General features: G+C 48.7%; 1 protein-coding gene across 4 annotated transcripts in view; it reads right to left on the bottom strand.

The window, feature by feature from the left end:
- Positions 1-502: 502 nt before the first annotated feature.
- Positions 503-19,000, bottom strand: part of LOC133114610 (activating transcription factor 7-interacting protein 1-like) — a 49,679-nt gene continuing 31,181 nt past the window's right edge. For 3 of the 4 annotated variants that reach the window (XM_061224140.1, XM_061224141.1, XM_061224139.1), the window contains exons 3-16: positions 18,175-18,706; positions 17,491-17,995; positions 15,709-15,902; positions 15,360-15,497; positions 15,011-15,085; positions 10,633-10,676; positions 8,989-9,053; positions 7,640-8,296; positions 5,885-5,940; positions 5,474-5,537; positions 4,962-5,108; positions 2,955-3,143; positions 1,650-1,729; positions 503-1,442 (exon numbers count right to left, since the gene is read on the bottom strand). In XM_061224140.1, the coding sequence (XP_061080124.1) occupies positions 972-1,442; positions 1,650-1,729; positions 2,955-3,143; positions 4,962-5,108; positions 5,474-5,537; positions 5,885-5,940; positions 7,640-8,296; positions 8,989-9,053; positions 10,633-10,676; positions 15,011-15,085; positions 15,360-15,497; positions 15,709-15,902; positions 17,491-17,995; positions 18,175-18,699 (3,210 nt within the window). In that variant the 5' untranslated portion in view covers positions 18,700-18,706 and the 3' untranslated portion in view covers positions 503-971. The remainder of the gene's footprint in view (positions 1,443-1,649; positions 1,730-2,954; positions 3,144-4,961; positions 5,109-5,473; positions 5,538-5,884; positions 5,941-7,639; positions 8,297-8,988; positions 9,054-10,632; positions 10,677-15,010; positions 15,086-15,359; positions 15,498-15,708; positions 15,903-17,490; positions 17,996-18,174; positions 18,707-19,000) is intronic. The other variant, XM_061224142.1, reaches the window with a different exon arrangement.

A 19,000-nucleotide genomic window follows, 5' to 3' on the forward strand; every position in this document is an offset into this window, starting at 1 on the left:
TTTCAGATTGATTACCAGAAAATTAGTTTCTGCAGAGCTCCACAGTGAACTGAATCAAAAAAAGTTGTCAAAATGAGAAAGTTTTGCTGAGAATTATCTGGATGGATAGTACAAATCCCTTTAACCAGGGCATTATATTTAGAAACAGACATTGTGTTCCCAATATGGTAGCCAATTGTACCCTATCTATTCCAATTATCCATGTTAGCCGAGTTAGCCGTCAGCGACCCCGTTCCTCGTTGGCCGGGGTGGTTTAGCCGAATCGGCTTGGCCGTGACCGTGATTCTGAGGCGCCTGGGGCACTATTGCGCCCAGCGATCCTGCTAACCCCTGCCGAGTCCCTCCCCGACCTGACGCCTGCAACAAGGTCCCTTACTGTAGCCCTGCGCCACCACAGCGCCCCCTACATGTCATTTCCGGAGTCACTTTAAGAGAATGGAGCCTGGAAAGAACAAAAACCCCACGCTTTCAAACTCAGAAATCACACAAAAGAAAGCATGCGTTTACTTATCATTAACTTTATTTAAATTTAAATTTCTCAGTCATCTAAAGTCTGGTTACCAGACAAAACCTAGAAAATTAACATATCCATTTTTCCCATTTTAGTCAATATGTGGAATAAACGTGGACTCTGTTTAATACGCTTCTGTTTCAGTTTTTTTCAGTTTTACCATTTTTGGCTCAATGTTTAATCGTTTTTTATTTTTCATTTATATATAAAAAAAAAGAACATACAGACAAACCAGATCAAAAAAAAAAAAAAAAAAAAAAAAAAAAAAGAAGTTGTTTGTATAAATATCTGACCTCCAGCGCAAAAATTCAAACAACAGGTTTCAACGGTAACCGTTCCTCCTCTTCAGGTCCGACAGGGAGGGATGCGGAGGAGGGGTAAAAAGAACACTGTCCTGGGGATGTTTCCGGTCCGTTTTTTCCGGCGTCTCTCCTCCCCCCCGCCCCCGCGGGGCCCGGCCTTAGCTGGAGGCGGAGGACGAGGAGGGGGTGATGACGTCGGTGCACTGCGGCTCGCAGAACGCCCCGAAGCGGCCGTAGACGTCGCGGGCGCGCACGGCGAAGTAGTACTTGGAGCCGGAGACGAACTGGGTGAGCGTGCAGGCCATGGGCAGCGGCAGCGCCTTCACCTCCCCGATCTTCTTCCACTGCGAGGCGGGGCAGCCGGCGGGGCCCTGGTCCTGGTGGTAGGCGTACAGGTGGTAGCTGTCGACGGCGGCGCAGGTGCGGTCCGTCTCCTCCACGCACCAGGACAGCACGATGCCGTTCTGGCTCTGCACGCGCGCCAGCTTCAGCTGCGGCTGCTGGGGGGGCGAGGTGTGGCCCGCCTCGGGGGGCAGCCGGCCCGCGGGGGCCGGGGACGAGGGCAGGGGGGGCAGCCCCGCCGCCGCCGGGCCCAACGCCGCACACGGCAGGCTCTTCGACAGGGACTCCTGAAAAGAGGCCGGGAGGTGACTGCATGTCCCTCACCCAAACGGTCTATGTCTGAAGATATACCTACATAAATTCATGTATTGCGATGAGAGATTGCAATATACATTGTACTGGAAAACATTTATAAAAAAAAAAACAATTATTGCAGTTTTAAGATGCATTGTTACACTGCTGCACTAATTTCAGCTGGGATTCCCTGGTCTCACCTGCAGGGGGCGATGGTGCACAGTGAGCTGAGGCCCATTCAGGTGCTGAGTGCTCTGAGGGGATGACCTCACTGCTGCTCCTAAAGGCAAGAGGACGAGCATGAACACACATTACAGACCGCTCTCTTACACATAACAAGCACATTACTACAGACAGACCGCTCTCCTGTCTGTAGAGCGGAAATGCACATTACTACAGACAGACCGCTCTCCTGTCTGTAGAGCGGAAATGCACATTACTACAGACAGACCGCTCTGTCTATAGAGCGGAAATGCACATTACTACAGATAGACCGCTCTCCTGTCTATAGAGCGGAAATGCACATTACTACAGACAGACCGCTCTCCTGTCTATAGAGCGGAAATACAGACAGACCGCTCTCCTGTCTGTAGAGCGGAAATGCACATTACTACAGACAGACCGCTCTCCTGTCTATAGAGCGGAAATGCACATTACTACAGACAGACCACTCTCCTGTCTATAGAGCGGAAATGCACATTACTACAGACAGACCGCTCTCCTGTCTATAGAGCGGAAATGCACATTACTACAGATCGCTCTGTCTATAGAGCGGAAATGCACATTACTACAGACAGACCGCTCTCCTGTCTGTAGAGCGGAAATGCACATTACTACAGACAGACGGCTCTCCTGTCTATAGAGCGGAAATGCACATTACTACAGACAGACTGCTCTCCTGTCTATAGAGCGGAAATGCACATTACTACAGACAGGCCACTCTGTCTATAGAGCGGAAATGCACATTACTACAGACAGACCGCTCTCCTGTCTATAGAGCGGAAATGCACATTACTACAGACAGACCACTCTTTCTATAGAGTGGAAATGCACATTACTACAGACAGACCGCTCTCCTGTCTATAGAGCGGAAATGCACATTACTACAGACAGGCCACTCTCCTGTCTATAGAGCGGAAATGCACATTACTACAGACAGACGGCTCTCCTGTCTATAGAGCGGAAATGCACATTACTACAGACAGGCCACTCTGTCTATAGAGCGGAAATGCACATTACTACAGACAGGCCACTCTCCTGTCTATAGAGCGGAAATGCACATTACTACAGACAGACCGCTCTCCTGCCCATAGTAGTGGCTATACCAAATGGAGCCTGCCTCTCAGTATTGAGTACAGCCCCACCCCACCCTGCCCAGATGCCTCCTGCCTTGTACGTGACTGCATGCATGCGAGCATGTGCTTGCTTGCATGTGTGTGTCTGTGTGTGTGTGTGTGTGTGCGCGCACTCGTGTGTATGCTGCATTAAACCGCTCCCAGTGTTACCTGTGGCTTGGGGGCTGCCCAGCCGATTACAACCCACTGCCGCAGTTACCCCAACTGCCCCCCTGACACCCCCAACTGCCCCAGAGCTGGGGAGGGTTATGGATGACTTAGAGGAGGAGTGAGGAAGGACCCTAGAGGGACTGGGGGCCACAGCTTGGCATCTCTGTGACACATTCACTGTAGTTTGAGCTGCAGAGAAAAAGAGAGGGAGGGGGGGCGGTTAACAGTACAGTGTGTGTGTAACTCTACAGGGAGGGGGTTAATACAGTACTGTGTGTGTAACTCTACAGGGAGGGGGTTAATACAGTACTGTGTGTGTAACTCTACAGGGAGGGGGTTAATGCAGTACTGTGTGTGTAACTCTACAGGGAGGGGGTTAATACAGTACTGTGTGTGTAACTCTACAGGGAGGGGGTTAATACAGTACTGTGTGTGTAACTACAGGGAGGGGGTTAATGCAGTACTGTGTGTGTAACTCTACAGGGAGGGGGTTAATACAGTACTGTGTGTGTAACTACAGGGAGGGGGTTAATGCAGTACTGTGTGTGTAACTCTACAGGGAGGGGGTTAATACAGTACTGTGTGTGTAACTCTACAGGGAGGGGGTTAATGCAGTACTGTGAGTAACTCTACAGGGAGGGGGTTAATACAGTACTGTGTGTGTAACTCTACAGGGAGGGGGTTAATACAGTACTGTGTGTGTAACTCTACAGGGAGGGGGTTAATACAGTACTGTGTGTGTAACTCTACAGGGAGGGGGGGGTTAATACAGAACTGTGTGTGTAACTCTACAGGGAGGGGGTTAATACAGTACTGTGTGTGTAACTCTACAGGGAGGGGGGGGTTAATACAGTACTGTGTGTGTAACTCTACAAGGGGGGGGGTTAATACAGAACTGTGTGTGTAACTAGAGGGAGGTGGGAGGGGGTTAATACAGTACTGTGTGTGTAACTCTACAGGGGGGGGGGTTAATACAGAACTGTGTGTGTAACTCTACAGGGAGGGGGTTAATACAGTACTGTGTGTGTAACTCTACAGGGAGGGGGGGGTTAATACAGAACTGTGTGTGTAACTAGAGGGAGGTGGGAGGGGGTTAATACAGTACTGTGTGTGTAACTCTACAGGGAGGGGGTTAATACAGAACTGCGTGTGTAACTCTACAGGGAGGGGGTTAATACAGTACTGCGTGTACCTCTGCAGGGAGGGGGTTAATACAGTACTGTGTGTAACTAGAGGGAGGGGGGAGGGGGTTAATACAGTACTGCGTGTACCTCTGCAGGGAGGGGGGTTACTCCAGCACTGTGTAACTATAGGTGTGGGGTGTGTGCAACTCTGCAGGTGTGGGGTGGGTGCAGCGTTTGGTGTCAGCAGGGCGGGGCAGGATTGCGGCAGGCCTCGGCAGTTGAGAGACAGGTTAATGCAGCTCACACACGCGGTGCAGAGTCTGAAGCAGGGCGGGAAATATGCTCAAACAGCATTAAAAAGGAAGCTAAGCCCGGGCATGACTATAAAAACACCTGCTGTACTCACACCTCGCAAAAACTAACCCCTCCTCACCCACCGAAAACTCGTCCCTTCACATCTCTTCCTCACCGAACACTTGTGTCGATGTGACTCAGGTGACCGTGTGCAAACTGCGTGGACGCAATTCCGGTGACTGTGTATACGTGTTATTTTATTTTTAAACCATAATTCACACAAGATTAGGGGATATGTGCATCCTAGCAACAAGAATTGCCTGGCAACATAAAGCAGTTGTGGGTGAAATGATCGGTCAGCGTAAGCCCGCAAGCCCAGCTTGTCATGCGGAGGAGGAACAACGTAGCCCTGGATGGAAGCTTGGAGCAGCAGGCCGCTTACCGATTGGCTGAGCGTGCAGTGGCGGTGCAAAGCCCTTTCCGATTGGCTGAGCGTGTAGCGGCGTCTGCAAAGCCCTTTCTGAGTGGCTGAGCGTGCACGTTGGTGACATAAAGCCTTTTCCGCTCGGCTGTGACGTAAGGTGCTTACCGCTGGGTTGAGAGTGCATGGTGGCGTGGCTGTTGAGGGGCGGGGGGCCCCCAGCAGCCCGCTGGCCGACTGATGAAGGCGATGAGGAGGACGGGGATGCCGACACGCTGGGAGCTGATTGGACCGTAGCTTTCTTTACCCCAGTTACTGCAGGAGACGGAGAACACATTAAATGCTGAATGGACTGCATTTACATAGCACTTTATTGACAATTGATGTCTCTCATTCACCCATTCACACACACACACACACACACAACTGCAACTGGCTGCCACGCAAGGCACCAACCAGCTCGTCGGGAGCGATTGGTGTTGGGTTACGCGTCTTCCCATACAACAGACTACACAATGTTGTACAATACGCAGAACACTCATACCACACACTACACACACATACGGCACAGTCATACAACATGCAACAGAGAGAGAGAGGGAGAGGAAGAGGGGGAGGAAGAGGAAGAGGGGGAGAGAGAGAGAGAGAGAGAGAGAGAGAGAGAGAGATGGGGGGCTGACCTAGTACATCATCATCATCCTCAGTCAGGTCGATGACAGCCCCTGCCCTGCCGCCACGAGATGCCTGCAAAACGAGATTGACAAACATGCAGTACATAACTATGACCCACCCTCACACACCTCTGAGCTCATCTCCAACACCACACAGAACTCACACATATCAGACACCATCATAAAATCATCCAAGTGTTACTGTATTATTCATGTCCGTTGAAAAATGTGTCAGTTGATTTATCGACTGCTATTTTTTTTTTTTTGCCATTTATGAGGTTTCGTATGCACACATTAAACCAAGTTTCAGTTCAGATTCTCCATACAAAACTCAATTTAATCAAGGACTAAGCTTAATCTGTGACACCAGCCCATGAAGTGTCCTGGTAAAGGATGCAGTCTTAAGGACCGGCCTCTTACCTGAGCTGGTGACTTTGCGGTTGTGGAGTCAGGGGCACGGCTTGTAGCTTGAGTATCTGAGAAAAGGACACTGTATTAACATGACATACAGTACTGTGCAAAAGTTTTAGGCAGGTGGGAAAAAATGCTGTAAAATAAGAATGCTTTTAAAAATAGAAGTGTTAATAGTTTATTTTTATGAATTAACTAAATGCATGAACAGAAGTGAATGAACAGAAGAAAAATCTAAATCAAATCAATATTTGGTCTCAGCACCCTTTGCCTTCAAAACAGCATCAATTCTTCCAGGTATACTTGCACAGTTTTTGAAGGAACTCGGGAGGTAGGTAGTTCCAAACATCTTGGAGAACTAGCCACAGTTCTTCTATGGATTTAGGCAGCCTCAAATGCTTCCGTCTCTTCATGTAATCCCAGACAGACTTGATGATGTTGAGATCAGGGCTCTGTGGGGGCCATACCATCACTTCCAGGACTCCTTGTTCTTCTTTACGATGAAAATAGTTCTTAATGACACTGGCTGTATGTTTGGGGTCGTTGTCCTGCGGCAGAATAAATTTGGGGCCAATCAGATGCCTCCCTGATGGTATGGCATAATGGATAAGTATCTGCCTGTACTATTGAGGAGACCATTCATTCTGACCAAATCCCCAACTCCATTTGCAGAAATGCAGCCCCAAACTTGCAAGAAACCTCCACCATGCTTCACTGTTGCCTGCAGACACTCATTCTTGTACAGCTCTCCAGCCCTTCGGCGAACAAACTGCCTTCTGCTACAGCCAAATAATTCACATTTTGACTCATCAGTCCAGAGAACCTGCTGCCATTTTTCTGCATCCCAGTTCCTGTGTTTTCATGCATAGTTGAGTCACTTGGCCTTGTTTCCACGTCGGAGATATGGCTTTTTGGCCGCAATTCCTCCATGAAGACCACTTCTGACCAGACTTCTCCGCACAGTAGATGGGTGTACCTGGGTCCCACTGGTTTCTGCCAATTCTGAGCTGATGGCACTGCTGGACATCTTCTGATAGTGAAGGGAAGTTAGCATGATGTGCCTTTCATCTGCTGCACAAGTTTCCTTGGCCGATCACTGTGTCTACGGTCCTCAGTGTTGCCCGTTTCTTTGTGCTTCTTCAACAAAGCTTGGACAGCACTTCTGGAAACCCCTGTCTGACTTGAAATTTCTGCCTGGGAGAGACCTATACCTGATGCAGTATAACTACCTTGTGTCTTGTTGCTGTGCTCAGTCTTGCCATGGTATTTGACTTCTGACATTAAACTGTCCTCAGCAACCTCACCTTGGAAGCAGAGTTTGGCTGTTCCTCACCCAGTTTTAACCCTCCTACACAGTGGTTTCTGTTTCAGTTAATGATTGTGTTTCAACCTACATATTAAGTTGATGATCATGAGCTCCTGTTTGGTATAATTGGTTAATCACACACCTGACTATATGGCAACAAAATCCCTGACTTTGTGCAAGTGTACTTATAAGAATTGATGCTGGTTTGAAGGCAAAGGGTGCTCACACAAAATATTGATTTGATTTAGATTTTTCTTCTGTCCGCTCACTTTGCATTTTGTTCATTGATAAAAATAAACTATTAACACTTCTATTTTTGAAAGCACTGCCTAAAACCTTCGCACAGTACTGTATACCGCAGTCAGGCCCATGGTAAGTCAACACTGCAATGAGAGCTGTTGTCCACTGTGGTGTGCAATACATTTTTGAGCCAAGATTGGCGTGCCCCGGTTTTTTACCTGTCTTCGAGGCCATCGCCGCTCCGGACAGTGGGGCGGAGGCCGTGGCCCCTGACGACTGCCCCCCCGTGGCCGCGGGGGTGGAGGACGTGGGCAGGGAGGAGGCGGAGGTGGCCCCCACGGCGGAGGCGCACTGGGCGGGGGTGCGGGCGGAGGTGACGGACACGGCGGAGCCGGGGGCGGTGACCATCCCGCCGCTCCCCGCGTACACGGCTGCCCGGGCCAGCGTGATCTGAGGTAGCGACGGCGAGGAGGGCACGGGAACCGCGGCGGAGGACGGGACCGTCTTCTGCAGGATGAAGGTGGCGGGGGCGGCGTTGGCGGCCTTCGCCTTGTTCAGGGGGCTCGGCCCCGCGAGCGAGGTCACGGGAACCAGCTCCATCCCGCCGCCGTGATTGGCCAGCAGGGTGCCGCCCTGGGCGTTGGCGACGGCGAGGGGCAGCTGGATGAGGAGGGGCTGCAGGGACATGGGCTTGGAGGGGGTGGGGGTGGCGGGGCTGTGGGGGGCGTTGGGTTTGTGGGGCGTGGAGGGCGGGGCACTCGTGACGGAGGTGGTGGGAGAGGCCGAGCTGGATGTGCTGATGAGGGAGAGAGCAGCGGCCGGGGCCACCGGGCTGGAGGTAGAGGGGCTGGGGGCGGAGAAGATTTTGGGCGGACCTGCAGGGCCAAGGAGAGGGAACGAGGGTGGGGGAGAGAGGAAGATGGATTAGTATTATTACCCTCATATAATTACATTACATTACATTAATGGCATTTGGCAGACGCTCTTATCCAGAGCGACGTACAACAACGTACAAGTGCATACCCATAACCAGGGATAAGTGTGCTGAAAGACCCTAGAGGGAAGTACAATTTCAACTGCTACCTCTACAACAACGATAAGGACCAGGGCCTATTTTTTTTTATAAACAACAAAGCAAAAGTGACCAAACTTAACTAGCCAAACACTGCTTGCCTAGCCAAACTAAAAATACCGATACACAAAAAAGTAAATCACAGAAAGACAACAAGGGAGGGAGGTAGGGAGGGATGGGGAGAGGTGCTGCTTGAAGAGGTGCGTCTTCTGTTTGCGCTTGAAGGTGGGAAGAGATTTTACAGTTCTGACCTCAACGGGGAGTTCGTTCCACCACCGTGGAGCCAGAACAGACAGTGGTCGTGTTGTTACCACAGTTACAGTTCAGTGCTATTGGAATTGTTTGGTTCAATTTACATTAATGTTCTAATGCATTATGGACTGGTGGTGTTATTACACAGGTGTGGGATAAGGGACTGGTGGGGTTATTACACAGGTGTGGGGTAAAGGATGGGGTGGGGTTATAACAGACAGGTGCGGGGGACAGAGGGCTCACCTGTGGAGCCTGCTGGGCTTGTGGTCAGCATGGTTCGTTGCGAGTCCAGGACGGACCGGGCTGTCCTGTAAAAGACAGGGAGAAAGGAGGATACATCAGCATGAAGGAAAAAGGAAAAAGTGATGATAACATTTAACCACTGCAGCAGTCCCAAGGAGGAAATAAAAAATCATGCTATCACGGTGGAGGACTCAGGAAGTGAAGTTCGACATGCTGCAGTACACATCCTTTACCCCCAGAGGGCGGTGTCACACAGCTAACCTGCAGAGGGGCCCCCTCAGGAGGCTGGTGTTCAGGTCATACAGGGGTCTGCCTGACCCATAAGGAGCCTCCTAGCCAGGATGAGTCTCGCATGGCTGTATGTTTCTGCGTGTACATGGATTTACTGGCTAGATTTTGAAAATCTAAAACTGCAAAATGTATTTGCACAAATTTATTCCAATGTGCCCACAACAGTCACTACAGTGGAGACATTCTGGCAACAGTCCCAGTCAAGATGTCTGATGCTTGCAGGTCACATGCAGGCCAAACAACAGCTGAAGGACAGGGGAGGAAAAAAAGCCAAAAAAACTAAACAAAACCTGACAACACGTATGCACTTTGTAAGACACGAGTGCATTTCATTTTCTCTCAAAAAAGTGAAGGTCACACATCCACTGATAAAAATCACCATTTGTTGTAGGCCAACACCTATCAAAACGCTAACGCATTTAAAAAACAAGCCTTCATTACAGCAGATCCAAATGATACATACGTATTATATTTGAGGATGTGCATGTTGTGTAGCCTAACGTGGCCCGTTTCATACGCGTAGCCGCTGCGGTTCTGCAGGGCGCAGTCCAACACGCCGCGGTTTAAAAGCGATGAGCTGCAGATTTACCTCCGCCCGCAGACTGCAACGCATCATAAGGGCGGCCTGTAGCGTAGTGGTTAAGGTAACAGACTGGGATACGCAAGGTCGGTGGTTCTAATCCCGGTGTAGCCACAATAAGATCCGCACAGCCGCTGGGCCCTTGAGCAAGGCCCTTAACCCTGCATTCCTCCAGGGGAGGATTGTCTTCCTGCTTAGTCTAAACAACTGTACGTCGCTCTGGATAAGAGCGTCTGCCGAATGCCAATAATGTTATGTAATGTCACACGTGCTCATGTCACACGTGGCCGCCGATCTGGGCGTAGCGTGAGAAAGACCCGGGACAAGAAGCCAAGAAGCCAAGCCTTCAGTTCTGCCGCCAACTCCACCAGAGCGAGGTGGGAAAGCAGGCGCGTTCCCAGAAGAATGACGTAACAGTGCCAAGTGGCACCATGCTGCCGTAAAACGCAAATAAAATGTCTTTTTAGACAATGAACTCCTGGCTTTGACCTGACGCGACCTCCCAACTGCCGGTTTTTTTTGAAACGTCAAGTATTTAGCCGAGCTAGTTTTGCTTGTCCTTCTCACGCTAACGTACACGCCTCCTCCAAATATGTGACAAGCGTGCGAATGCCACGTTGCAACGAGTCCACCTTCAGAGAGCGGGTCTGAAAAGCCATGGTAATTTTTTTGTCACTCAGAGTAAAGCGTTTGAAGGCGAATGTGTCAGATGGGGCTCAGTAACGGACGCTGGAGCGGACGGAGGGGCGGACGGGTCGGGAGAGCTGACTTACCGCTGAGCGGGACTGCCGCTGGGCGCACAGGATAGAGCGGAGATCTACAGGAAAAAAAACAGAAAGCCTTTGAGTTACGACACCGAACGAGAAAAATAGGATCAGTCTTCCGCTCTCCGAGGGAATGACAGTATCCTTGAGGGTATCCTCAAGTTAAATGTAATGCTTCACGAGACCTCTTAAAAAATTGAATTTTAGGTCGAATTTGCAGCAAAGCCATTGCACTTAAAGCAACGCCCTTCAAAATAACAGTCAAGCACTTCTTACGTTTTCCCAATTATGTTGATTGTATTGGAGGGAAAAAAATAATTAAAAAATGAATTCCATGATATGTTCACCATATCTACGTGCGGATGACAAATAATGTACACAGGGCTGTGTAGGACAACATTTCTTCAACTGAAAATCCAGCACCTAAAAGGAGGCAGCAAAAGAGGTTGAGTGAACTGAAATGTGGTGGACTGTGCTTATGAATAGTTCCAGAAACATTTGGCATTCATACTTTTATTCTTAGCTTAATTTGTTCTTTCGTACAATCAAAATCTATGCGTTTGGAAACCTATGTAAAGGCCTATACACGGAAGTGAATTCCATTTAGGATGCTTTATGCAAAGTACTTTGCAGGGTGTGGTTTTAAGGGTGTGTTATTTTTTTTGTTGTTGAAAAATTTCACTTTTTTTTTTTGACTTTTGCATAGCATGAATGCATGTTTGATGCAATTGTTGATGCTAAACACCTGGTTTGAAGCAACATTATTCTGCAAATATTATTCTGCATTATTCTACTTTTTTATCTAGGGTGGCCACACTAGATATTGACAAAAGAGACTATTATTTTTGTTTTCACAATATATTGTTATCGGTTTACTTATTTTCATCTACATGAACCAATATTACATGAAATACATACTTGAGTAGTACTTGGTTTCTGATTTATCTTCATTGTGTGAAGATAAATAAGCTGCACACTACTGTAACTTGTTGGGAACACATGTCACTCATTTATTAATAAAAGTGATTGATGATGATAATTTGCCTTGGGGACAGAACGTACATATTGGCACTGCACAAATACGTTTGCGGAGAGCGAGAGATGAGTGATTTGAAGCCGGCATTCCTTTCATGGGACTGGTGGAGTTTTTCCTTTTACTAATCAATCAAAACAAGCAGGCGCTCACATTAAATTTACCAACAACTGCCATTCATCAACCAAAGGGGGAGAGACACTGCTGGACCACCGTGAAGTCTCTCAAGCATTAGCCTACATACTAGAAATGAACTCATGAAAATATTTGGGATGGGCGTAACATCTCCCCCTTCTGTGGGCAAAAAAAGAAAAGAAAAAAGAAATCTCACTCACAGACTGTGGACTTGCAGACTAATGACATATTTCTGGGGACAGGCGAATCCCCGATTGGACAAGGGCTTGGGGGGTATGGAAAAAGGACACGATGCTGAGATGTGGAAGCACAACCTCACGCAAATTTATATGACAAGAGAGTGCCATCCACCACCTGGCATTCGTACTTTTATTCTTAGCTGAATTTGTTCTTTCGTATAATCAATATCTATGCGTTTGGAAACCTATGTAAAGGCCTATACACGTAAGTGAATTCCATTTAGGATGCTTTATGCAAAGTACTTCGCAGACTTTGTTGTATTAACAACAAAATGTTTATCAATACAATTATGTAATAATATATCCGAATATAAACAATTATGGATTTTGACTAAATATTAAATATATATATATAAGTTTAGTATTAGTTGGTTTTAAGGGTGTGTTAGTTTGTTTTAGAAAAATTGCACATTTTATTTTTTGACTTTTGCATGGCATGAATGCATGTTTGAATTGTTGATGCTAAACACCTGGTTTGAAGCAACATTATTCTGCAAATATTATTCTGCATTATTCTACTTCTGATGGTCAGTTGTTCCAGTATTTAAGGTAACACAAGCTTTGAGCAGTGTCACAGTGTTAAACAGAAGGAGCTCTCTACCTGAGTCACAACGTAGCCTTACATGATGCCGGTCGCTTGATGAAAAGAATCACCTGGTGACATAAAAGTTATGACTTGGGAAAAAAAGTCCAGACCTTAATCCGATTGAGCAAATCTGGGACCTCACGCAAATCTATATGACAAGAGAGTGCCATCCACTACCTGCATCAGGCGTGTCGGGACAGTAAATAGCCAGAGGGGGCACTGATGAGTCATAAATGTTCAGCAGTTATGAAAAAGGCGGGGGCTGTTTGTCTTGGAAAACCCCGGCTGCTATTCGTAACAGAGCAGTCACGGCAAGGTTGCTGTAAAACTAGAATATAAATATAAATAGGCAGAAATCACAGATCCCAGTGTCAAAAAAAATTAAAATAAACATTAATGAATTAATATAACCAACAGATCTTATATGCAACAGCGGGAAATTACATGGGCAACCACATTAACATTTGCCTAAAAAATGCTTGGAATGAAAAGCAAAGAAAAAAAAAAAAGAAAAGAAAAAAAAAGAAAAAAAAAGGTGAGCTGTAACTAGTAAGGAGCAAAATACACTGATGTATACGCTGGTGTATTTAATAACGTCACGCCATCACGTGAAGTTATTAAATTGTTAACCTTGTTGTACCGCGGGAGGAAACTGAAGTACCTGGAGGAGACCCACACAGGCATGGGGAGAACACGCGAACTCCACACCGAAAGGCCCATTCCAAACCCAGGACAGCGCTATCCACTGCACCAGCGCGCTACCCACAGTTCCCCGCAATTATGGGCAATTCCCTTCAAGGAAAGGGCTCGTTCCAATCGCTTATTTTATCCGTATCTTCAGTCCTCACCTGCCTGCCCTGGACATTTGAATCTGTTTATTTTTTTAGTTTTTTTACGGTTAATCGATCCCACAGGTGACTAGGGAAACAAATATTTCAAAAACCCTATGTACGTACATATATGCTGAACGATTCAAATTTTCGGCAATATTTCCCTTTGTAGTTTTGGTTAAGAAGAAGCTATGATTAAAAAGCAGTAAAATATGGTAGCTATATATATAGTTAGACAACTTTTTCCTTCATAACATATTTTCCCACCAAGGTCTTTTTTCCCCATCCAAAAATGAGATTTTTCGAGATTTGACGCCATCGTGTACCAGAGAGCGTGTATTCAAATCAGATGAAATGTCAATTTTCCGTTCCCCTCCCATCAATATCCTTTCATGCAGCGGAGGACATTCGTCCACCCAGAGCCATAGGCTACAGCTCATGTAACATCAGTCAAATCCACTCTGCAGGAGGCTCCTGGAGGATGCTTCAGCAAGGACACACGAGTGCATCCTTTACGAAAGTATTTTTTCGGAATGCGTGACGTATAAACGATTGACCTGCGGCTCCATTTCCCAGCCTGACGTGGGACTGAACAAGGACGTTCCGTTTGCCTAATACACGTGTCCTCGATTCCTCCATCCTTTCCTTGCGTCCTCCTTCAGGCGTCGGGAATAAGAAGGAAGCGACCCGAATGAGCCCAAAGTCTGCAGAATTGCAGACTTGCAGGAAGTGTGAGTAAATGTGCATTCAAAGTCATTGCAGGCCTATTGAGGGTTTGCAGCAAAGTCTGCGAGTTAGTTCAAAGACAAATTCAATAATAATAATTTTTAAAAAGCTAGTTAGCTAACGGCAAGTTTTTTTTGGAACTTGCAAACTATTAGGCTAACGTGGGCTAGCTATTACCACGGTCAGCTTCAAGCCGACTTTACCTTAATTTTGGCAAAGATCGCTGGGTGATGGTCCCGTAAACGCACACGCAAGTTTGACCTATTGCCTCCTCCCACCGCCACTCTTCTCACGCAGTCTACAGGTCGGGCGATCTTCCGGCTCTAATCCGCACCCGTCTGGCCTTTTCCGAAAACCGAAATATTCCCAAACCGCCAATCTTATCTTTGTTTGGCGAGGAAAAGAGTGCGATGGGTTCTTCTCCTTCCTCCTTCGATATTATAAATGATTTAAAATTTACATCGATGCATTCCGCAGACAAAGTATTCAAGATGCAGGGTGTGCGGAGGCCGGATGCACGTCGACTAACCTCAGGTTGGACTTGTGTTTCCTCCCGTTTAGCCGATTGGCTCGCATGTCGTCATATTGACCAAAAAACTTAAAACAGTGTCCGGTACAAAGACCAATGGAGAAACTGTAGACATTATAACAACAACAACAAAAAAGTCTCACTGCGGTGTTTGATGAGAACTGCCACTACCCATACCGTACAAAGCGAATCCGGTCACTGACATATGCTGTACTAGATGAAGCCGGCCACTGACCCAAGCTGTACTTTGGTGAAATCAGTCACTGACCCATGCACTGACCCAACCCTGCACAACCCTTATCATCTCACCTCCTGGGGCTTCCTGAGGTTCTCCCTGGCCTGGTTGGCTGCTCCAAACTTCTTGGTCAGTCGAGTGATCTTGGCCTGGCAGAAAAGAAGGTTCAGCAGTTAACAGGGAGGAGCGCTACAGGGTTTTTGGCATGGGGAGGGTTGCTGTCCTTGCTACCCGCACTGTGTCAAGAGTGCGTTGGTGGAGGGCTGTCGCCCTGGTTACCTGCAATGTGTAGAATGTGTGTTGGTGGAGGGCTGGTGCCCTGGTTACATTCAGCATATCAAGTGTGTGTTGGTGGAGGGCTGTTGCCCTGGTTACCTGCAGTGTGCCTAGAGTGTGTTGGTGGAGGGCTGTCGCCCTGGTTACCTGCAGCGTGTCAAGAGTGTGTTGGTGCTTCGTGGCACAGTCGATCTTCTCCACCCTCTCTCTCAGCTCCTGCAGACTCCTGTCAAAGACGCTGAGCTGCAGAACCCGAAGCTGCTCTGCCACCAACTGCTGCACCACCTGCAGGGATGGAGGGGAGGGTCCGAGACAAAAACACAACATTATAATATCTGCAGCGCTACCTGCAGGGATGGAGGGGAGGGTCAGAGACAAAAACACAACATTATAATAACTGCTGCACCACCTGCAGGGATGGAGGGGAGGGTCAGAGACAAAAACACAACATTATAATATCTGCAGTGCCACCTGCAGGGACGGCCATAAGACAGACCTTCTCCAGCTTGTGTCGGCTGTCGGCGTTCCCGCTGATCTTCAGCTCGATGTGGGCCTCCAGCTCGTCCCTCTCCACCCTCGGCCTCTTCCTCTGGTTCTCCGGCTGCTCCTTCTCTCCGCTCTCCGGCAGCTGGCCGGGCTCCACGACTCCCGTCAAGGCGCGCTTCCTCTGACGCGTCAGGACCTCGCCGCCTGAAAGAGCAAGGGGCCCAACGAGGTAAACCTACGGGCCCCGCACCAACAGAAAGCCGAAAACGCAAGGGGCCCAATGAGGTAAACCTATGGGCCCCGCACCACCACAAAGCCGAAAGCGCAAGGGGCCCAACGAGGTAAACCTACGGGCCCTGCACCACCAGAAAGCCGAAAAGTGCCGGGAAAATGGCGGCATTCAAACGCCCACCATCATTTCACCGCCACTGCGTTTCACCCTCACACCAAGCAGTCATCGCAAAATGGCGGTGAAAGTCAAGAGTCAAAAGCCACAAGACTCACCAGCAGTGATACTAGCACATCGCATCGTTTCTGTGCAAGTTACAGCAGCAAATCCTACAGACAATCCACACACCAGGGCTCAACGGCAGAAGATCTGGGATGAGGAAGCTGTTGGGTTTTGTCCCTTGTTAAAACTGAAGGTATGCCAAAGAAAACCCTTATTAGTCCTGTATCGTGGTTTTGAGCAGACTCAAAACCAATCAAAACCCAAGAGCCTGCAAGCCCTTGCACTATTGAAAATGCAGCTTCAATAGTTGTTCTTGGTAACGCCGTTATTAGCTGAAGGAGATCCTGCTTCTACATGTCACTGATCGACGTCTACTTCACAAACTACAGTGACCCACGGCTGTGTTTCCACTAATTATCTTCAGTTCACTTTCAGGTCCCGCCCAAGCCCAGAAAGGCAAACCTCAAAACCCTCACCTGCCAAACCAGCTCTGGGCGATATCTCGGTGAAAGCTGGAAAATCAGTGATTGACTGGCGAATGGTCACACCCAGCCTGTACAACTCGTGTGAATGACTTTTAGCCCAATTTGAGGTCTATTGTCTATTGTCGTAGCTGAAGGCATTTTTAACAAAAAAGTAAACCAATTCAAAGCCAAGGTTATTGTGATCAGACAATCACAGTTCTGAATGTTTTTTTATTTAGATATAGTTTAGAGGTTTGTCCACTGGGTTTTCATCGCATGGTCCTGATTGGTGCAGCACAGCAGACAGGATCTATTGAGCTCAAGAATTGATCCTAGCATACTCGGAGCTGCTGCGAGCAGTCCTTACTTATTGGGGAATTCTTTTTTTAAACGACAGCTACATGAAGGCCAATAAAAGAAAGACACGGGAAGCTAGAGTCATTTTCAGCAAGGAAAACTCAAAAGAATGAGTCAGCGTCACACATATGGGGTGAATGTTAGTGGGTGCTATAATTGGATCCAATTCCACTTGGGTTTTATGATCTCGTGAAAATTCTCGAAACTTGAATTATGAATTCATTCACAACTACATTAATCACCTTTGTCGAAATTCAATCTTATCGCTCATATCTGCCAACTCCTTACTTTGAACACATTTTCCAAAAACTACAATACGAAACACACAATTGAATTTCTACACATGCGCGCACACACACACACACACACATACACACACACACACGATATATGCTCAGGGGCATACTTTACAAATTAGCACTTGCATAAACAGTTTCATGCTGCAGAAAATCTGCAAAGCAGTGCAGAATACCATTCCAGTAGACATTCACTACAGGTAAGGGATCCAGGTGCAGCTTACCTTCTCCGGGAGAGGGCACAGGTGAGGCGGGAGGAGGGGGTGACGCGGACTGAGCACGAGTTCCAGTACCCTCCTCCTTCTCACCCCCTTTCTCCAACTCCATCTTTTCTCCATCCTGCCGGTCCTCGCCCTCTTCCCTCTCCTTCTCCTTCTCATCCTCCTTGTCCCCCTGGGCCTCCTCCTCTTCGCTGAGGACCAGGAATCCCTCCTTCACCTCCTGGTCGGACTCCGGTGCGTGGGAGGGCGAGAGGGACGGCGAGGACGTGGTGGTGTTGCCCGGCGGAGCAGGGCTTTGCGCCAGGGAGGAGGCGGCGGCCGCCATTTTGTCCAGGATGGGAGTGGTGTCCTCCGGGGCATCGTTTGAAGGGCCGGTATCCATGGCAACCGCCTCCTTGGTCTCCGCCGTTTTCTCTCTGTCCTCATCCGTTCCTTCAGAGGGGAGGGGAGCTGCAGGGGACCCCGCAGGGGCTTCTTTAGGGGACCCCTGGGGTTTTGGGGGGTCATCCTGAGAAGGCAAGTCAGAGATGATTTGCTATGCCAAGGAGAACATGTACCACAGAATTACTCAACTTTTTGAATCTGTGAATTAATCTAACCTAATTTCCACTGCCTTAAACTCCCCTACCCCCTCACTGTACCCATGCCACCCCGCAAGCCCTCAAAACACCCGACCTCTTAACGCACCTCTTTCTCTTTCTCCTTCTCCGGCAAGACGGATGGTTTCACCCGTCCCTCCTTTTCCTCCTCCTTCTCTCCACGCTTTCCCTCTCCTCTGTCCGCCGAGGGGCTCGCGGGCGTTTTGCCCTCGTCCCCTTTCCCTCTCTCCATCTCCGTGGCGCCCGCACGTGACGCTGGCGAAGAGGGCGCGGTCTCGGTGCCGAGGGCGGCCGGCTCCTCCGGGGTCTTGGCGGGAGGGGACGGGGACAGGGAGAGGGAGAGAGCCAGGGGAGTGGGGGAGCGCGAGGCGGGCGAGGACGAGCGGGTCCCCATCGGGCTGCTCCCCGCACTCGTCTTCTCCTTCTCCCTCTCGCTCTCCTTCTGTCCCTCCGCCGGGTGCCTCCCGTTCAGCAGAGGGGGAGAGGGGCAGGCAGCCTTCGAGGACGGGAGGGTGTTGTGGAGGGACTCCAGCTGCTGTCGATCGCTGATCTTCATCGTCTTTCGGGCCCGGAAGATCTTCTTCTGAGGCTCCTCTGCTACAGCCACGTCCATCTTTCTCCTGAGAGAGAGAGAGACGAGCAGGCCTTCAGACCCAAACTCTACCCTGCGCCCGGCTGAGGACCAGCTCAAGCGCTGGCTGTAGTAACCATGAACCAACGCCAGGGGGAGCCCTTATACTTTTGGCAGTGTTTTTCACCCGTTCTAGATTTTTCTTTTGACATTGAGCAAACTTGCAATGAAAACCACTGCGCACTGCAGCTACATTGAACTGCAGTCTCTGATTGTGTCCAATGCCCTAGATTAACCAGATTAACCAGTCCTTTTCAAAATTGCTCCTTGCAGCAGAGTACCA

The sequence above is a fragment of the Conger conger genome, chromosome 16 (genome assembly GCF_963514075.1).
Source record: "Conger conger chromosome 16, fConCon1.1, whole genome shotgun sequence".
Classification (NCBI taxonomy): Eukaryota; Metazoa; Chordata; class Actinopteri; order Anguilliformes; family Congridae; genus Conger; species Conger conger.